General features: G+C 65.1%; 1 protein-coding gene across 2 annotated transcripts in view; it reads right to left on the bottom strand.

Moving 5' to 3' along the window:
- The window catches only part of Prkag2 (protein kinase AMP-activated non-catalytic subunit gamma 2), a 152368-nt gene that overhangs the window by 105413 nt on the left and 27253 nt on the right, over positions 1 to 19702 (bottom strand). For both annotated transcript variants that reach the window (XM_048340494.1, XM_048340493.1), the window contains exons 2-3: positions 6822 to 6893; positions 3031 to 3310 (exon numbers count right to left, since the gene is read on the bottom strand). In XM_048340494.1, coding sequence (XP_048196451.1) covers positions 3031 to 3310; positions 6822 to 6875 — 334 coding nt within the window. In that variant the 5' untranslated portion in view covers positions 6876 to 6893. The remainder of the gene's footprint in view (positions 1 to 3030; positions 3311 to 6821; positions 6894 to 19702) is intronic.

A 19702-nucleotide genomic window follows, 5' to 3' on the forward strand; every position in this document is an offset into this window, starting at 1 on the left:
GTCACCAACATTGCTGGGTGACTGGCCTGGGCCATCCGAGCAAAGCAGGCTTGCCGCGACGGGGCGGGCTGGGAAGCCCAGGACACCAGCCACCGCTGTCCCGCGGACGGTCACACGGCCGTGGAAGATCAGCCCCCGCCAGCCGGCCTCCGGGACACGCCGTCCTGCCGGAAATAACGTTTGGTCCCCTCCCCTCCCCTGCAGACACACCGGCAGGCGTGGGTATCCGCTGGTCCGGAGGCCAGATGCAGAGGCCAGGGTTCTCATTTCCCTGTGGTCCTCCTCCTTTCTCGTTCCTAGTGACTCCCTTGCTTGTTCAGGTTCCCTGCTACATGACAGGCGTGAGGGTCCCCAGGCTCTGAGTTCAAACCCTGGTACTGCCAAAACAAACACAGCAGCAGCAGGGTACACGTACGAGGATGAGGGCCAACAGTAGACTCGGAAATAAGGTGCGAGCCGCCGCCAAGCTCCTTTTGAGTAAATCTGGGTCAAAGCTTCCTAGCAGAGGAGGCAGACAGAACTGGGCCCTTCATGATTTGTGTCTACTCGGGACGGAAGTGGGTCAGTGGACAGACACACGGACGCCACCAAGTAGTGAGCGCTGTCCCTGCCCCACCCCTGCCGTGGCCACCGTGGGGACCGGAGAGGCCTGGCCACTGGTACCACCCCCCCTCACACTCGGTTCTGTAGAAATCAGTCTGGGGAACACACTGCTGGGCACTGTGCCCCAGGAAGAGGGGCTATGCCTTAGGGAAAGCACATTCAACCGTCTGTTCTCAGCGCCCTGACGGGGGCTGGCAGCCTCGACGGGGGGCCTCTGGTCCACACCTGCCCTCTGGCGCTGGGTCCGGGGCAGGGCTGGAGCAGCGAAGCCCTCTTTGGGAGGAAACCCATGGGAGTTGCCCCGGGACTTCATTCTGCACACCCATCCCAGGGGCTTCTCTGAAGAAGCAAAATTCCCCATTGCCACATCTACTCCCACCGAGGCAGTTCCTGCCCATCGGAGCAGCCCGGAGCCAATCACAGCCCTCCTGAGCCTGGCCCGGAGCCAATCACAGCCCTCCTGAGCACAGCTCAGGGCCAATCACAGCCTTCCTGAGCACAGCTCAGAGCCAATCACAGCCCTCCAGAGCCTGGCCTGGAGCCAATCACAGCCCTTCTGAGCACAGCTCAGAGCCAATCACAGCCTTCCTGAGCCTGGCCCAGAGCCAATCATAGCCCTCCTGAGCACAGCTCAGAGCCCATCACAGCCCTCCTGAGCACAGCTCAGAGCCCATCACAGCCCTCCTGAGCACAGCTCAGGGCCAATCACAGCCCTTTTGAGCACAGCTCAGAGCCAATCACAGCCCTCCTGAGCCTGGCCCGGAGCCAATCCAGCCCTCCTGAGCACAGCTCAGGGCCAATCACAGCCCTCCTGAGCACAGCTCAGAGCCAATCACAGCCCTCCTGAGCACAGCTCAGAGCCAATCACAGCCCTCCTGAGCCTGGCCCGGAGCCAATCACAGCCCTCCTGAGCCTGGTCTGGAGCGAGTTCAAGGCCTCCTTGAGCCCGGCCCATGGTGACCTCGGGAGCTCTGCCTGGCAGCGCGAGGGAGGCGGAGGCAGCAGGAACCCCTGCCCGGAGTGCTGGAAGCCCGGCCTGTCTTCAGTGCCTAGTAGCATTCCACACAGCGTCTCCCTCCATACCCAGCAACCGTGAGCCCCGCGGGAGGCCTGCGAGGCGCCCGTGGCCCCCACTCACCGCGGGCCTGCCTGGTGCGCTGGCCACGCCGGCCTTACTGACTTGGCACCCCCCATGCCACCAGAGTGCGGACTGGGGGCTCTGGGGTGTGACTCCCCCTCGCCGTGAGGCCGTGCAGGAGCGTGGGGAGGAGGGTGGAGGCCTCGCCCCGTCCCCCGGGACCACGCCTGTGCTCACCCCCACTCCACGCCTGCGCCCAAGCCCCCCCTACGCCGCAGCCAAGGGCGGAGGCTCTGCAGCTCCGTGTGCCCGCACCTTGTGGCCGGGAGAAAGGGGGCTGCAGACCCCCGGGGGGGGGCACCCCGCCTGTCGTGAGCCCTGAGTTCAAATCACCTGCACCGCCACAGAAAAAAGAAAAGAAAGGGAAGCAGAGACACGAGCCCAGGGCAGCAGCCATCACTGAAGACGGCACGCTCACCTGATTCCAGGGAACAAGCCTGGGTTCACCTTCCCCTGCCCCCCCCAGGGAGTGGGCCCTGCCCACACCTCTCCCCTGGGTTGTTTTAAGTCTCCCACTCTCATCTTTCTAGATGCTTCCTTCTGACGGCCTTGGAGGGGAACCCAGCTGTTCCAACATCACCCTAGGCACAACGCAGACCGCGGTCAGCCGTGGCCCAACAGGGTTAATAAACGGCGGTACTCAAGAGCGGACTGCGAGCCCGGGAGAGGCTTAGGTGTGCGACGTGCGAATTTTGCTCTGCGGGAGGGAGGGGAGGGAGGGAGGGAGGGAGGGCCTGGCGCCCTCCGGCCGGCGTCTGCAGTGTGTGAGGGCCGCACACACAGGCTGGGACGCCGATCCGAGGAGTTCAGCCATGCTGGAAACATTCTGCCGGTACTGTACACCGACACCAGCTCCCCCCACGCCCCCCCCCCCGTTGACCGTGAGGCCCACAGGGTCACGCGGGCCACGCCTGCGTCACAGGTCGTGTGTGTGTGTGTGTGTGTGTGTGTGTGTGTGTGTGTGTGTGTGGTGATTAGAGCGAGGCTGCCGGAGGCAGGAGGGAGCTCTTACGGGAGCCAGGTGGTCCCCGGGCTACCGGGAGCAACGAGCCCCCCCCCAGAACGACGCGGCGCAGACAGCGGCTTCCCTTTCCCTGCTGCCAACTCAGGAAGGCACAGATCCGGAATCACCGTGCCCGCCCGGCGTCCGGAGCCGAGAAGCCCAGGGACAGGAAGGCCCAGAGGCTCCTGCTCCACCCTCCCCGCCCCCTCCTCCCCTCCCCCCCCGCCCCCCCCCCCCCCCCGCAGCCCAGCACCCACCTGACAGACACCCCAGCACCCGGCCTTACTTTTTCTGGAGCGGGAGAAGAAGCGGAGGCCCCCGGGCGAGGTGGACGGGTTGGAGCCGGGGGAGGAGTCCTTGGAGGACGCGCGGAAGATGCCGCTGAAGCTCAGGCGGCGCGGGGAGCGCGGCGGGGACTCCTGGTAGGAGAACGGGAAGGCCGTCTTGGGCGAGCCGGGGCTGGTCTTGGGCCTCACGGGCGCCGACACGGGGCTGGACGGCCGGGGCTGGGGGCCTCTGGAGAAGAACCCCCGGGAGGGGCTGCCGGAGCCCAGGGGGCTGTCCACCTGCGGAGAGAGGCGGGGTGAGGCCTCCGGCTCGCGCCCTGCACGAGCGTATGCTGCTGTCGTCATCATCATCCTCACCGTCCTCATCTGCGCCCGTCCCGGCCTTGAACTCAGGGCCTGGGCGCCGTCTGAGCTTTTTTTTTCTCCTTTCCTCAAGGCCGGTGCTCTACCCCTTGAGCCACAGCGCCATGGCTGGCTTTTTGGTAGTTACTTGGAAATAAAGAGTCGCATGGATGCTCCCACCCAGCTGGATGTGAACCCAAATCGTCGGCTCTCAGCCCCCCGGTAGCTGGGATTACCGGCGTGCACCGTCGGGGCCCGGCTGTCCGGCCCTGGGGCGCAGGGGCGGGCGCCGCGCGGGCTGGCGGCGGTACCGGCTGGGGGAGCCCCCTCCTGCCCTGGCCGTCCAGCGGCTCGGCCTGGAGGCCCCTGGCCAGCCCGACCTGCTCTCCAGAAGGCCCTGGAGGAGGCAGGGAGTGGAGAGGGCGTGTTCAGAGGCCGCCCCTCCGCCCAGTTCCACGGGGCCCTCCGCCTTCCTCCCAAGGCCTTGCATCAGCGCCTCCCGGGCCTCCCCGCAATGCTAGGCTTTGGTCCTCTTCAGGGAGATGGACGGAGCCCCTGGGATCCAAAATGCAGGGAGCCCCGCGCGCCACGCCGAGGACCTCTGGAAGATGACAAGGAATCCAGACCCCCAGCCCCTCACGGGGGCCGCAGCCGTGTGCGTGGCCAGCGTGACCGCGACCACTTGGCCAGTGACTCAGAGCCGCGGGCGCGGCTGACGAGCGACCGAGTCCTGCGGCGTGAGCGCTGAGCTCTGCTTTGCAGACTCGGAGCCAACTTCCCTCCCGCAGCAGCGTGGGGTTCGGGAGGCCGGATGTGGCTGCCCGAGGCCCGACGCTGGCCCCCAGCCACGCCTCAGTTTCCCCCACCGGGCCATCCCTGGCTGGTAGGACTGGTCGAAGGCCAGCTCAAGGTCTGGGGCGGGCCGCGGCCGCTGTCCCACCGCCAGAGGGCGCCCCGGCCCTCCCGGCCCGCAGGGCACTGTCCTCGGCAGCCGAGCTCTGCCGGGGAGGCGGCAGGAAGGGCTGGCGCCCCGTGGACCGGGCGGACCACGTTCCGCGTGGGGAGTGTTAGGCCGTGGAAGTCAGCTCCTCACTCATCAGGCCTGAGGAGGCCCAGAGAGCAGCCCTTCCTTCCCCGCGTCCCCCCGAAAGCCGCCCAGCCGCAGGGGTGGACCCGGGGCCTCTCCAGGGGCGGAGGAGCAGCAGACGGTGGGCGCCCCCCGGAGCCGCCAGGGACAGCCCCACTCCGGGCCAGCGGGCGGCGACGTGAGACTGTAATCAGCGCGAACAGCCGGTTCCTGGGGCGTGGATGAGAACCCCCAGGGTGTGCCCGGCCCCGCCAGCACTAACGGCCGGTGCTTCCCGGACAGCACTCAGGCCTGTGCTTCCGGGATGGGGCCATCTGTCCCTGAAGCCAGGCGAGGGCGAGTCCCCCCCCCCCACCCCCTAGGCTGGGTCCCCGCCTTCCCATGGGAGGGAAGAGCAGCAGCAGGCCTGAGCAGGGAGCCAGGGCAAGTGGAGCCCGGCTGGGCGGAGGGGTCAGCACCGAGGCCAGGCCTGAAGCCCAGGGGCAAGCCCCGCCCCTCGGGCCAGCTGAGCCCCAGGCAGGGGCTGGGGCCAAGTCCCAAGGGCTCGGCAGAAGAGCTGAGACGTCTACACAACTGACTGCAAACACAGGTGCCGGGGGGGCCTCTGCTGCCCTGTCTGCGGGAGGCTCCTCTTGGGGTGTCCGGCTTGTCCCCCCACCCCTGACCTGCTCCCGAGCACCAGCCACGGGCCCGGCCCACTGCGTCTGCCCCAGGCGGTGTCCCCCAGCCGAGTCCCTAAAAGAAAGGGAAGCCCAGCCAGGCACTGCGGCTCACGCCTGTAATCCTAGCCACGTAGGAGGCCGAGATCGGGGGGTCCTGACTCAAGGCCACCCTGGGCAGAAAGGTCCTGCGATTAACCGGCCAAAAGCCAGAAGCGGAGGTGGGGCTCGAGGGGCGGAGCAGCCTTGAGTGGTAAAATCAAGTAAGAGCACGGGGCCCCGAGTTCAAGGCCCACCATCAGTGCGCACACAGGGAAGCATGAGGTTCTTAGCCTCCATGAGCCGGGGAGATGGGATCAGAGAGACCGCCCCGTCCGAGGTCCCACGGGGGACAGGCTGGCAGGAATAAGGTGGTCAGGTGACTGTCCCAGGATTGCTAGCCGGCGGGGTCCCCAGGCCGGGTGACAAGGGATGGGGGTGGCGGCCCGTGACCCGGCTGGCCCCGACCTTCCGCTGTGGGCGCTGGCCTGGAGGGGGGGTGTGTGTGACTCAGGCCCCCAGGAGCTGCGGTTCCCTGGAGAAAGGCGGAGAGGAGGCCTGCGAGACCTGCAACGCGGGGTGCAGGGGCCCCAGCTTCACCCCTCATGCAAGTGGAGCCCATGATGGGAGCCTGTGTAGCAGGGGCAGTGTCACCAGGCCAGCAAGGCCCCTGGGGCAGACATTGCAAGCCACCACCCCAGGCTCCTGCGAGGAAGGTGGCCCGGCCCTGGGCGGGGAGCCCCGGGAGGGGGTGGCGGTTCCTTCCTGCCACTTCAACACGCCCCTGGGGCCGGGTCTTAATTTGTCTGCTGTCTGCAGTACTGGAATGCCTGTCTTAATCCCAGGCCGGCCGGCACCCTAAGGCCATGCCAGACACCCAGACAACGCCTGCGCCAGCCGCACCCCAGCCCCGCCCACCCCAGCCCCGCCCAGGCCCAGCCCTACCCACCCCAGCCCCGCCCAGGGCCAGCCCCACCCACACCAGCCCCGCCCAGGGCCAGCCCCGCCCACACCAGCCCCACCCAGGGCCAGCCCCTCCCAGGGCCAGCCCCGCCCACACCAGCCCCGCCCAGGACCAGCCCCGCCCACACCAGCCACGCCCACACCAGCCACGCCACACCAGCCCCACCCAGTCCCTGCCCTTACCCACCCCACCCAGCCCCGCCCAGGGCCAGCCCCGCCCACACCAGCCACGCCCATACCAGCCCTGCCCAGTCCCTGCCCTTACCCACCCACCCAGCCCCACCCAGGGCCAGCCCCACCCCAGCCCCCCACACTCCCCCGCCTCAGGGTCCCGGGGTGGTGGGTGAGCTAAGAGGGATGGAGGCCAGGAAGGGAGGGACCGGGAGAGAGGAGAGAGCCAGGCCTGCGGGTAGCGGGAGGGACACACTCCAGTTTGTGTCCGCGGTGGAGCTCTGCAGAAAGCCACAGCCGGTCCTGGATCTTCCAGAGCTTTCCGCGGCCTCTCTGCCACTCAGCACCCAGCCTGGCCCAGGGCCGGCTTCCCCTTTCTGCCCTGTCGTGTCTGGGAGGCCGGGGGGGGGCCGGGCCCGGGCTCCGCTCCGCCACCCGGGGCCACAGGGGCAGGTAGGAGAGAAGGCGCGCTCAGGCCGCTGTGGCCCCCCGGGGGAGCGGCGGGACGCCCCGGGAGAGGAGGCCTCACCTTGCGACAGGAATGCTTCTCCGAGCTGTCCAGGTCTCCATCCAGGAGCGGCATGGCAAAGGAACTCAGGTCCTGGAAGAGCAGAGAGCGCGGTCAGCGGCCGCGGCCCCCGGAGACGCCGCCATCCCCCCCACCCGCCCCCCACCCCGGCTGGGAGAGCGAGGACTGTGCACTCGCTGAGGACGCGAGGAGGGGGCATCACAGCCAGAGTCCCCCCTCTTCTCCCCCCACCCCCCCCCCGCCCCGAGTCTGCCATGGCACTCATTTCCGTTTTCTGTGTTTCGTTTTGTGCCAGTCCTGGGGTTTGAACTGCGGGCTGGGCCCGGGTGGGTGCTCTTCCCGGGGCTCTGCTGGCTCGTTTGCTCTCGTTTGTGCTCAAGGCTACTGTGCGCAGAGGTCTCTGCTTCGGGCTTTCTGGCAGTCAGAGTCTCAGGGACTTTCCTGCCCGGGCTGATTTGAACCGTGATCCTCAGATCTCAGCCTCCCGAGTCGTTAGGATGACAGGCGTGAGCCGGCAGCGCCCGGCTTAAAATGTTTTCAATTTGGGTAAAGTGCATATAACAAAATGCATCATCAAAACTTAAAAAACAACCACCGTTTTCATCCCTCTCCTCCCCTCTCTTCCCCTTCCTTTCCTTTCTTCCCTCCCTCCCTCCCTCCCTCCCTCTCTCCTTCCTTCTGTTCTCTTCTCCTTCCTTCCTCCTTTCCTTCTTCCCTCCCTCTCTCCCCCCTCTCTCCCTTCCTTCTGCTCTCTTCCCCTCCCTCCCTCCCTCTCTCCCTCCCTCCCTCCCTCCGTTCTGGGCCGGGGCTGCACACAGGCTAGGGAATGCTCCCTATCACCCTAGGCCAGGCTATTTCCTGCCTTCCTTCCTTGTTCAGCCCCTCCATTTTTCCTCCCTTCTTCCTCCCCTGGGTGGTGGTGGCGGGGGGGGGGGGGGGAGGTGGCTGCTCGAGGAAACACAGCTGGAAGGCAGTGCGGAGAGGGATGGCCCTGGTGCGGGAGGGTGGACTAGCCACGTCCACCTCCAGAGACCTCATCTGCGAAGGCTGAAACTCCACTCCCACCGAACACCAGATCTGCACCCCCCGGCCCCGGACCCTGGTGACCCCCCCGTCTACCTCCTACGAACTCCGGGCACCCTACGGGTAGCGGCTGCCTGCAGCGTCTGCCCTTCGTTCATTCCACTGCGCACAGAGTCCCCGAGTGTCCCCCAGCCAGGGTCCGGGCCGAGCGCATCCGGTGGGGGGACCAGCCCACGTTTGTTTATTCATTCGTTAGCAGGTGGATGGGGGTTTCTCTTGCCTTTGGCTACTGTAAATAGCGTGAGGTGACAGGCACCCCAACAAAACCCAGAGCCACAGACTCCAAGGGCTGAGAGGTGTGTGGGCCGGTCCTGGGGCTCGAACCCGGGGGCCTCGTTGCGCAAGGCTGGCGCGCCACCACTCGAGCCACAGCTCCACTTCTGGTTTGTTGCTGGCTCCTGGGAGGTAAGCGTCTCTCCGATTTGTCCGTCAGCCCGGGCTGGCTTTCGGCCCATCGGCTCCCGAGCAGCCAGGATTACAGACACCCCGGGGCGCGCTGTAAGCGCTAGATGTAGCTAAGTTAGATGCGATCTCCATCCGGACACCAACCCGGCAGGACCGTGGTCTTTTCCTTCTTTCTTTCTTTCTTTATTGTCAAAGTGATGTACAGAGGGGTTTCACCCATAAGCAACGGAGCACATTTCTTATCAAACTCGTCACCCTCCTCCCTCCTTTTTCTCCCACCTTCCTTCCTCCCTCCCCAACGCCCTCCCTCCTGTTGTACAGTTGGCTGACCGCATATTGTCTTGTAAGCGCTGCTGTGGTCTGGGGACGCCTTTTAACCCTTGTCCCGTAGCGGGTGCAGGGCTCCGTTTCTCTCTGGCCCAGACATTGGCCCGTTTGCCATTGGCTGCTGTTTGAGTTGTTGTTCTATGTGCAGTTGCAAGTGTTTTTTTTTATTTTTTATTCTGCGGATTGCCTTTTCACACATCTGGATGGTGTCTTTTTGCTGCAAAGAAGGGTGCCATCGGTTCACCTATGTTTGCTTTTGCTGCCCCGGACTTAGGACGCTGTATCAAAAATGGTTAAATCCGTGCCATATGGCGTTTCCCTTGTGCTTTAGTTTGAGATACACGCAGGCCTTTGATTGAGTGTGGGTTCGCTCTTGGTGTGTGGTGTGGGCGAGGGTGTAACTGCAGCCTTTTGCATTGGGATATCCTGTGTTTTTTTCCAGCGCTGTGCGTTGGAAGGACTGTCCTTTCCCCACAGTTAAATGGTCTGGGCACTCCTGTCAAAAAGCCATTTGGGTGTGGGTTGGGTGTGGTAGCACATGCCTGTAATCCCAGCCAGAGAGATGGGTTGTGTTTGAGGCCATACCTGGGCAAAAAACACAAGACCCATCTCCCCAAGTCACTGGTGCTGACGAGGCTGGCGGCACTGCTCAGATGGCAGAACTCACGCCCAGGAAGGACAGGTCCCCAGTTCACCGGCCACCCCACCCCACCGCACCGCACCCCACGAAAGGAGCCGTGCGGCCCAAGTGTGAGGAAGTCCTGGAACATCGGGACATCTTCTTTTCACGCCGGTCGCACACTAATCGTGATCGTGGCCGTTTTGGTAGTGTGGGTGGAATCGGGGAGCCTGACGCCTCCCACCTTGTCCTTTATTCTTGGCTGACTTGAAGCCGGGTCTTGCTGCGTCACTCGGGCTGGCCGGAAGATGATGAGAACGGAGCTCGTAACCTTCCTGCCTCAGTTTCCCTCGTGCTGGGATTACACGTCTGAGCCACCGAACCTGGGTTATCTTTTTTCTTCCAGGATTATTTTGGTTATGGGGGACGCTCTGGGAGTCCGTGTGAATGTTAGGGTGGATTTTTTTTTCCTCATTTACAGAATGTCTTGTGACGTTCAGCCCGGCTTGCGTAGAGCTGGGCTACAGTGTCCTCCCAGCCTCGAACACGCGACGCCTCCCCGCTGGGCCGTCTCGGCGGCCGCGTCCTTCCTCGGGGTTTGGTGGATTCCTCTGCCGCTCCCCAGTCCCCCCTCTGCCCGCCCCTGGCGTCCACGCCTGCGCCTCCCCCTTGGGTGGGCCAGTGTGCTCCCCGCATGGCAGCCGCCCCGTTTCCATTCACCCCCAAAGTCCGTGGTGAGAACAACCCCCCCCCCCCGGCAAGCGTGCGCGAGCCCCGCTTCCGCCAGGGTGGGGGGGTGTCCAGGGCCTCTGCCGCCCACCGCCCGGGCGGACGACCGCCCCGTCACCCAGAAAGCCGGGCCCGCACACCCGCCGCGCCAGAGCCGTCTGTCTGCTTCTCAAACGCGCGCACCCTGTCCGGGGCCGGGGGAGGGGATTCGCCAACCCACACCGGGAGGCGCGGGGCGGCGACGGGCCCCCCCCATCCCAACCGCGACACCCTCGCCGGCTCCCACCCATCTCCACCCCACGCGTGCCCCGCGGCGGCGGCGGCACGCGCGCGAGCTTGTGCACACGCGCCCTGCTTTCTGCACCGCGCGGCCCGGCCGGCGGGCGCTGCAGCCGCCTGGGCGCCCGTGGAACGCTGAGCAAGGGCTGGGGCGCCGGGGGCTGGATCGTTCTGGAAGGTTCCCCCGTCCCCCAGGGCGCGTGGCGAGCCTCACCCCGCCGGGACGCCATCGGCCAGCCGCGCGCACGCCCTCCACCCCCGGGCCGCGCTCCGGACATGGCTGCCACGCTGCGTGGACAACGCGGCTCCCCAGAATTCAGCGGCGGGGAGGTCACCCACAAAGGACACATTAGGCAACCGGGGGGGGGGGGGAGCCCCAGGCCTGAACCAAATCCGCTCAGGGAGCCCCGCGCCCCCACCCGGCCTCGGAAACGCAGCTCAGTTCCGGGAGGCGAGAAACAGCACGAGGTGAGAGGCTGAGGAGACGGGGGGAGGGGGGGCTCTTCCAAGGCAAAACCGGGGTCCCGGGCACCGTGCCGGCGCCCCTCCACGCCCCTCCACCCCGACCCTTCCCCACCCGGCGATAGGCGCGGTAACGGTCGCAGCCTCGTCCTCGGGGCGGACGGGCTCGGCGGTTCCGTCTCAGCGGAGCGCCCTGTTATTGCAGCTGGGACACCCCAGAAAGAGGAGGAGGGGAAAAGTGCAAGCCCGGGACACGCAGAAGGGGGGGGCGGGGGGCGGGGGGCGGGGATCCGGCTCCCTCCCAGGCCCGGCCAGGCGTGCGTGCGTCCACCGGGCGCTTCCGGGCGGCGAGGCTGTGACCCCGTCACCTCACACGAGCCAGCGCAGAGCGGGAAGTGGAGGCAGAGCGCCCGAGCGAGGGCCCCGCACCACCCGCGACTCCTCCCGCTCATCGTGAAGAGGGAGGGCGGGGTGCTCCCGCCCGCAATCCCGCTCACCCGGGAGGCTGAGATCCGAGGATCGGGGTCGGGAGACCGTCCCAGCCGTGCCCAACTCGAATTCACCGGGGCGAAGTCGGAAGTCGGGGTGCGGCTTCAGTCGTGGGGCGCCAGCCTCGGGGGCGGGGGGAGGGGGAAGCCGAGGGTCGGTGCCCAGGCCCTGCGTTCCGTCGAGGGAACAACTCCACTGTTTCTCACTCCTGTGGCGCCCCCTCCCGGTGTCCACACTTAGCTTCAGGGACAGCTCTGCCCCCCCCCCCACTCCACCCCTGCCCCCCTTCATTCTCATCCTGAGGTAGCTGCGCGGTCCCTGAGCGGCGTGGCTGGGAGACCTCAGTTTCCCCCTCGGCTCTAGCGCAGCGAGTCATTTTTGGTATCCATCCGTGAGCGGGTGTCGCCGGTGGTGGCTGCGGGGGGTGTGCGAGGCGAGTCCCCCCCCCAGGCCCCCAGGGACACCTCTGAGAGGCAACAAACTGTCCCCAGGCCGGGCTGCGGGGGGCCTCTGCCACCTCCAGGGACTGGGGGCCTCCATCCCCCCAGCCTCTGGCTCCTTCCAGTGCTACTGGGGTGTCGGGGCTCGCCCAGGCTTCTGAAGCATAGGAGGTGATTGCTAACGGGGTGTCGGGGCCATTCGTGGGGCTTGGACTCAGGGTCTTGGTGCTGTCCTCGAGCCTCTTTATGCTCAAGGTCGGCGCTCGAGCCACAACGCCCCTTCGGGCTTCTTCTGCGGGGTTGATCGGAGATCAGAGTCTCACTGACTTTTCTGCCCCGGCTGGCCTCGAACCGTCATCCTCAGATCTCAGCCTCCTGAGTAGCCGGGATGGCAGGCAGGCGTGTTCCCCGGGCACCCCGCGACCGATCGCCGTCCTTTCCCGTGGAGATGTGGGGGTGCTGGCTCAGGTCTGAGGCTCCCCCCTCTCTTGTCCGCTCACCCCGCCTAGGGCCCCCACAGGATAGACGCAAGTGGTGTTAGAAGACATACGGGGGTCAAATGAGGCGCCCAGAGAACACCGTACGCAGACCACAGACACACAGTCCTGTGCCCAGGAGGAGCCCGGGCAAGAGAAGACCCCCCGCCGTCCAGGATTTACCGTTCCCCCCCCCCCCCCCCGGCTCACCACCCGCCCCGTGGCCCGGCCTCGAGGCTGACCGCGGCAGCCATCTCCACCTCAGGACTCCGAGACCTCCGAGCGTCCGTCGGGAGGTCGCGTCCGGGGCTCTGCACACCCCTCGTTTATCCACCCGTGCGAGTCAGACCCCGGGCTCGGCCGGCCCCTGCTCTTCCCGAGTCACCAGCCCCAGGTCCTTCGTGGCAGCCACAGAACGCAGACGGAGACCCCGGCGGGCCCCGGAATCCTCCGGACCACCAACGACCCACGCGTTTGTGCCCTCGGAGATTCCGAGACCCGGGGGCACCCGCCCCCACGCGTGCAGGGGATCCCAGGTCCCGGGGCCTCACCCCCCCAAGGGGGTGGCCCTTCCCCCCAGCGCCCCCGGACGCGGACACTGCGCCGAGGCCTGGGTGAAAGCGGTCCTGGGACGGGCGGCTCCCTCCACGGTGCTATTCTCACGGTTTAAAGGACAGAGGTTGTTTTTTCTTTTGTAGTGTCGGTCCCTGGGACTTGAACTCGGGGCTTGGGCCACGTCCCTGAGCTTTCTTGTTCAAGGCTAATGTTTTACCACAGCACCACCACTCCTGGCGTTCTGGTAGCTTCTTCCTCCTGCATGAACGCGCTCCAGCCACATGGTCCACCCCCTGTCCAGGAACAGCCTCGGGGCTCTCCTGCCCAGCGTTCTCCTCAACACCCCAAGTTCCTGGTCATTGTGTACAAGTAACCTCAAAGGTAAGGGTTCCGAAACCTGACTTCCTTTATGGGGGGGGATTTGAAATGGAAGATCCTCTTGGTAGAAATTTAAGATGGTATGTCTCATATTGAAGTTCACAGATAATGAAGAGGTATATTCTCTCTCTCTCTCTCCCCCCCTCTCTCAATCTCTCTCCCTCTCCCCTGTATTTGGGTGTGGGCTCTGGGCCTCACACTCTCACTCAGATTCTTCTGCTCAAGGCTGGCAGCCAGCTCGACCATGGGAGCCATGCCTTCCCGTCTGGCGTTTCGCTGGTCTGGACACAGGAGTCTCGGACGTGTCTGCCTGGACTGGCTTCACGCGCTGTGGTCCTCAGAGCTCCGCCTCCTGAGCAGCTAGGAGCATAGGTGTGAGCCGCCAAACTGCAGGTCTCTTCTGTGAAGGGGCCCTTGGTGGCCGGGGCGGGGACTCTGTGGGAGAGCGCTTCCCCCACACGGAGAGATTGTGCTTATAAAAACCAGAACACAACACACGGGCCTTCTCTGTCTCAGAGCTCGAGAGGCCCAGGTCTGCACAATGCTCTCTTACCTAGATTCGACCGAGCGCGTTCTCTTCCTTCCTCTGTCTTACTCGTCTTTCAAGAACAGGGCCCCCGGCCGCAGATCTGTGTGTCTTTCCCGAAGAGTTCTGGCGAAAATGGTCTGTCCCCCCTTGACCGCCCATGCCGCTTCTCCGGGGCGATCACGCACCGCGAGTGCGAGGGCTTCCCCTCGCCGACACAGAGGGCTTGCTGCTGTGTGATTCTGTCCCCGCGTCACTGCACACATCCCGGAGGTCTTCACACATCAGCACGCCGAGATCGTGTGTGGCTGCGGCATAACGCTTTTTTCTCCGAATAATTATTTATTTATTGTCAAAGTGAGGTAGGGACGGGGTTCCAGTTCCATCCGTGAGGCGGTGGGTACGTCTCTTTAGGTGACCTACGTCGGGCCAGGACAACGGACGTTGCAACGCAAACTTGCGTTCTTTGAGCGTTCCAGAACCTTCCCCAGAGGCGTGCTGGCTGTCACCCCGTCGCTTCTTATCCCTTTATGATATCGGCACTGCTACGTACCGCCGAGTCTGCTCTCTTAGTCGCGATGGGCCCCCATTTCAGGGATGGCCGTCCCCACAGAGGGCGGCATATAAACACGTAACGTAACGAGCACTCGGGAACCGTGTTTGCTGAAGAGCACTGAGCCTGGCTTGGGTCACGAATGAACTAAGAGCAGGAGAAAAGGGGTGTGTGTGTGTGTGTGTGTGTGTGTGTGTGTGTGTCTCCACTCTGAGCCATTCACCTGTGGTCACCTGGGGATCCGGAACAGCTTTCTGAAGAGGAGCAGAAGCGACCGGAAGGATCACGGAGCCTCGGCAGGCCGAGACCCCGCGGGCCCTGGCTATCTGTCTGTCTTGACCCGCGGTGGCCATGGTAACCAATCCCCAGACCCCCTCCCACACCAGGAAGGAAACCCCCAGCTGGGCCACGCTTCTACCAGGACAGCTGAATGAGAACACCCCCCACCCCGCTCTCCCTCTCCCCGGTTCCTCTCCTACCTCAACCTATAGCTGATGTCTGAACCCACAGACGGCCCACGACGCACGCGACTGCCGTGTAGCACTAGGGGTGAGCGCCTGGCCCTGACGGGGAACCCCGGAAGCCGAAGCCTAGGGTTAGTCTAAGACTCCAGTTTCAGCGACTGAACCCTGACTTAACCCATAAAGATTGCTAGGATGCCTGGGAACCTTTGGAAAATGTCAGCGATTATTTCTAAACCCTTGGGGGATTGGAGGGGCCAGAAGCTATTATTATGGAGCAAAGAGAGGAGACCGCGGGCCCTGCTCCAACAGGGCTCTCATTACAGGACGGAGGCAGACTCCAGCAGCGCCGCACACACACACACACACACACACACACACACACACACACACACACACACACCACCAAGACGGCAGGGCCGAGACAGAAGGGGGGCAGACGGAGCCCTCGGTGAACAGGGCAGAGCCCCACGGAGACTCCCGTAAGCAGGTCTCCGCCTTCAGCTGGAATGGCACCCACTCTGCTCCCTAGCTAAAGCTGATGGAGAAGGGTTCGATGATGAGATGAACACGCTCGTCAGGCAAGCTTTCAGGAGTCAGGGTGAACGGGGGGTGCCCTGAGTTCAAGCCTGGGTGCCACACCTCCCGGGCAGACCCGCGAACCCGCCACGCATCGGCCGCCTGGGGAACTGCGTCTGGATCCGCACACAGTGCAGATGCGGCCCCCGCAGCTCCTGAGGTGGCGGCTGGGGGTGGGCGGGCGGACCTGGGAGGGTGGGGTGGAGGTGTTCTCTCTCTCTCATGATGGGGGGGGGGTCACATGACTGCAGGTGGCATTTATCACACTGCATCGACTGGTTTGCCTGGATGTGGTGGGTTTCACTCTGCACAAATCAGACCGCCATGCAGCTGAGCTGAACGGAACCGGGGACCCAATCCCACAGCCGTGGGTGGGGTGGGTGCGGGGGGGGGGAGGCCACCGTGGCCGAACGCGGGGGAAATGTCCGCACTCCACACCCAGAGATACACTGTCCGACCCACGTCGCGCCGGTGGAACTTTCCGGAAGCAGCCCCGCTGCGGGTGACCGTGACACCGTCACTCCACCAAATTCCCCGGCTCGGTTGGCCTCTTGGGGCCAACGTACCATGACAGCCCTCGGTGTTTCCAAGGCAACCCGGGCTCCCGGAAGCGAAGCCTCCCCTGACGGCGCGGGTGCTGGACGGCCTACCCCACCAGACCCCAGCAGCCTGGGGGACGACAGATCCAGTTCCCAGTTGGACCGCACTCCACAGACAGCATGGCTGACGGCGCTCGGCCGCCACTCCGGACCAGCCACGGCAGCACGGCGCTGGGGAGCCTGGAAGGTTTTGTTTTTTTCTCTTGGGGGGGGGTGGGGGGGTTAGCTGAAGAGAAGAGCCTCCCAGATTCGCCTCCCGGAGGCTGGCTTCAAACCTCACGTCTCAGATCTCAGCTTCCCGGATAACTGCAAGGGGGAGCCACCGGCACTGGCCGTGCTGATCTCTTTAGGGACGGGAGTAGAAGGGAGATGGAGCCGGGACGGAGCTGGGCTGGGACGAGCAGGCCAGCGGAGCCGGGGAGGCCTGCTCACGAATGCCTCCTCCCTCGCTAACGAGGGGGAAACAGTTCTCAGGGGTCAGGGAGGACTTGGAACAGGAAGAGAGGAGGGGAGAAGGGAGATAAAGGCCCGGCCACCCCCCCCCCCCCCGCCCCCGGGCCTCTCCCAGCCGCCCCCCTCCGCCCCCCGCCGCCGGCGCTCTTGGCTGTGAATGGAGCTACAAGTGTGGGATGACTCAGAAGGAGTAGGTGGCCACAGATGCCTGCAGCCAGCTCGGAGCCAAGCCGGCCCGGGTTCTGGCAACCAAATCCCACTCGGGCTACGGGGCTCCGCTCAGAAGAGACGCCGCTCCCCCCCCCCCGCCCCCGCCCCGCGGCCCCTGCGGGCGGGCACGCGGTCAGGACCAGGGAGCAGCCCTTCCGCGCGCCCAGGCAAACCCGCTCGCCCGACCCCCCCCCCCCCAGCCCCGGCGCCACTTCCAGCTCCCGGTGGTCAGGTGGAGACGAGAGGCTCGCGGGCTCTCCTGCCTGGGCTGGCCGGGCACTGTGGTTCTCAGATCTCAGCCTCCTGAGGTCACACGCGCGCAACGCTGGTGTCGAGAAAGAACGAGGACCTCTAGTCCCTCAGCCCTTTGCTTGCCTGTGCTGGGTGGGGGGTGGGGGTGGGGGGAACCCTTAGCCAATCCACCCCAGGCATCGCGGGGGGGGGCGCTATGGAGGCCCCCCCCCCCAATCTCCACATCTGTTACCTAATCTCTGGGAATCTGCCCAGCCAGCCCTCGCTTGTGGGCGACTAACCACAGCAGGGACCGTGATTACCAGGCGGATGGCCGTCGCCCTTCAAAGCAGACATTAGGCAGTAAAACACCACCACAGACCTCGGCTGCAAAGGGGAAGCAAAATAAAGCCCCACGCCTGGCTTTGTTTTTCTGCGCACTCGCGCACGCGCATGTGTGTGTGTGTGTGTGTGTGTGTGTGTGTGTGTGTGTGTTTTCCCCTCTATGTCCCCTCAGCTGCAGCTCGGGGTGAGAGGAGCCAAAGAAAACCCAGAGGGGAGCTCACGATTCCAGAAAGACAGCAATGCACACGAGCCACCGGTTCAGAGGTCAAAGTGGCCGAAACGCGACGGGGCGCCAGGTGCTCAGGGAGAGCAAACGACCCAGTTAGGACGGGTTGGGGAGGGGGAGCCCGGGGGTGGGGGGTGGGGGTGTACAGGGATGGGGAGGGAGGGCAGGAGCCGGGCTGGGGCGGCTGAGCAAGCGGAACCCGAAGCCCTCTCTCACCTCGGTTGCCTGAGGGACGGCTGAAGTGGTCGGACCCGGGGTCCATTCGAAGTGCCGCTTGGGGAAGCGCGTTCCCAGGCTCTGCCGGGCTCCTGGGGGGGCCCGCCACCCCCGAACCGCACTGCAGGGCCAACAGATTCACCGCAGCCCCGCGACGGGCATCACGGCCTCCATTTCGGGGAGGAAAACCAGGCTCGGGAAAATGAAATAATGTCCCTAGGATCGCAGCTGCTCCTCCACTGAACACACCGTCCCTGGCCTCCGGACGGAAAGGCGGAGCTTCTCGGCACTGCCATTGACAGTTCTGTTGCTGCTCACGCCCTCATCCTAGCCACTCAGGAGGCTGAGATCTGAGGATCGTGGTTCAAAGCCAGCCCGGGCAGAAAAGTCCGTGAGACTCTTACCTCTAGCCAGCGAGAGCCAGAAACGGAGCTGTGGCTCAAGTGGGAGAGCGCCAGCCTTGTGTGAAAAAGCCAAGCAAGCGTGCGAGGCCCTGGGCGGATGCACCAGTACCAGGACAAAAATAAATCCATTAAAAAGGAACCCGACTTTCTTTTACCTTGAGGCTCTGTAATGGAGGCTGGAGTCCCGCAGCCACACGGTAAACCTCCCTGATGGGGCCCACACCTCAGTCACAGCTGTGACGGCGACTCTGCGTCCAGCCAGCCCCGGGGGGGGGGGGGTGTGGGAAGCCCTGGGGCTTCTGTGTTGACACTCTCGGCCGTGGTGTCAGGGCCTGTCATCCTAGCTACTCGGGAGGCTGACATCTGAGGATCGCGGTTCAGAGCCAGCCCGGGAAGGAAGGTACACGAAACTCGGATCTCCAATAAACCAGTCAGAAAAAGCCGGAAGTGGTGCCGTGGCTCCAAGTGGTAAAGAGCTAGCCTGGGGTGAGCGAGCACAGGGCCAGCGCCCAGGTCCAGAGTTCAAGCCCCACAACAGCCATCAAACAAAACAAAACAACACCCCCCCAAAAAAAATTGCAAAGAAGAAGAAAAAGGCATCTGTGCCTGCCTCAAGGACAAATGTCGGGCTCTAACACCTCCGAATCCCAACACGAAACCAACCCCTCGCCTCAGGTCAGCCCCCCTGCTCCCGCTACCACACCCTGGGGGGCAGAGATCGGAGCATCTCAGTCTGAAGCCAGCCCGGGCTGGAACGTCTGTGAGACTCTTATTTCCAGGAAACCACCGAAACACACCCAGCTCAGCCCCGCGCATCCCAGAGGCCGGGGCTGCCGCCCCTGCAGAAACAGCACCCCCCCCCCCGTCATCTCCGCCTTCCCGCTCTTCCGCGCCCTACGTTTATTCCGGGGTCTTCCCCACAAGACAGACTAGCAACAAGTAAGCTGGGGAGGGCTCCGGCCTCCCACGGGAGTCCAGCCGGCGTGTCTGGGGTCAAGAGTCCCGGGGATACCGTGGGCCGTGCCCCATGCCCCAACTCTTTCCCCTCGGGTCACACTGAGTCACTCACGACTCGAGAACTTGATGGCAGAGGAAGAAAGCCACTGAGGAGGAGCCTCGAGCTTGGGAGCTAGCTGTGGGCAGCGTTGGGGGGGAGGGAGGGGGAGGGTGGCGTGGGGGGGGGAGGGAGGGAAGGCAGCCCCAGCCGAGGGCCGGGGCCCACACCCACACAACAGCCACCTTCACACCTCACTCTTTAAGTCACCCCGAGAAAAAGTTATGTAAGGAGAAAGGATGCCAGGGATGCATTGGAGCCTAGGAACCTCGCGTTCAGCCTCGGGGCGTTGTTTACTTCCATCAGAGCGGCCCCTGGAGAACAAAGCCACGATCCGGCCCCCACGGCATCCCGAGAGGGGGCACCGCACACGGGGGCGCACGCGATCGATCGCCCCGCGGCTACGACTCCGGCTCACCGGGTCTGCTTACTCGGCCTGCGGGGTCCCCGGTCGCGTCTTCCCAGGTGCTGTAGGAAGTGCGGGCGGGCGGGCGGGCGGGCAGGAGCGGCCCCCTCCGAGGCACCAGCCAAGAAGGGGTTCCCGGCGTCTGCCGGAAGGCTCGCTCGCTCCCCAGAGCCTTGCCCGCCCGCCCGCCCGCCCGCGACGGATGGGGACCGGGGCTGGGCGTGTTCTCAGTCCCCGGCGGGCGGCGGGCAGACAGCGCGGGCTGACCGGAGAGGCAGCCCGGCGACGGGCGGGCGGGCGGGCGCCGGCTCCCCGCTCCCCACGCAGGCCGAGCTCGGCGGAGGCCCCCGCGGCGAGGGCCGTCATGACCACCTGT

The sequence above is a fragment of the Perognathus longimembris genome, chromosome 2 (assembly GCF_023159225.1).
Source record: "Perognathus longimembris pacificus isolate PPM17 chromosome 2, ASM2315922v1, whole genome shotgun sequence".
NCBI lineage: Eukaryota > Metazoa > Chordata > Mammalia > Rodentia > Heteromyidae > Perognathus > Perognathus longimembris.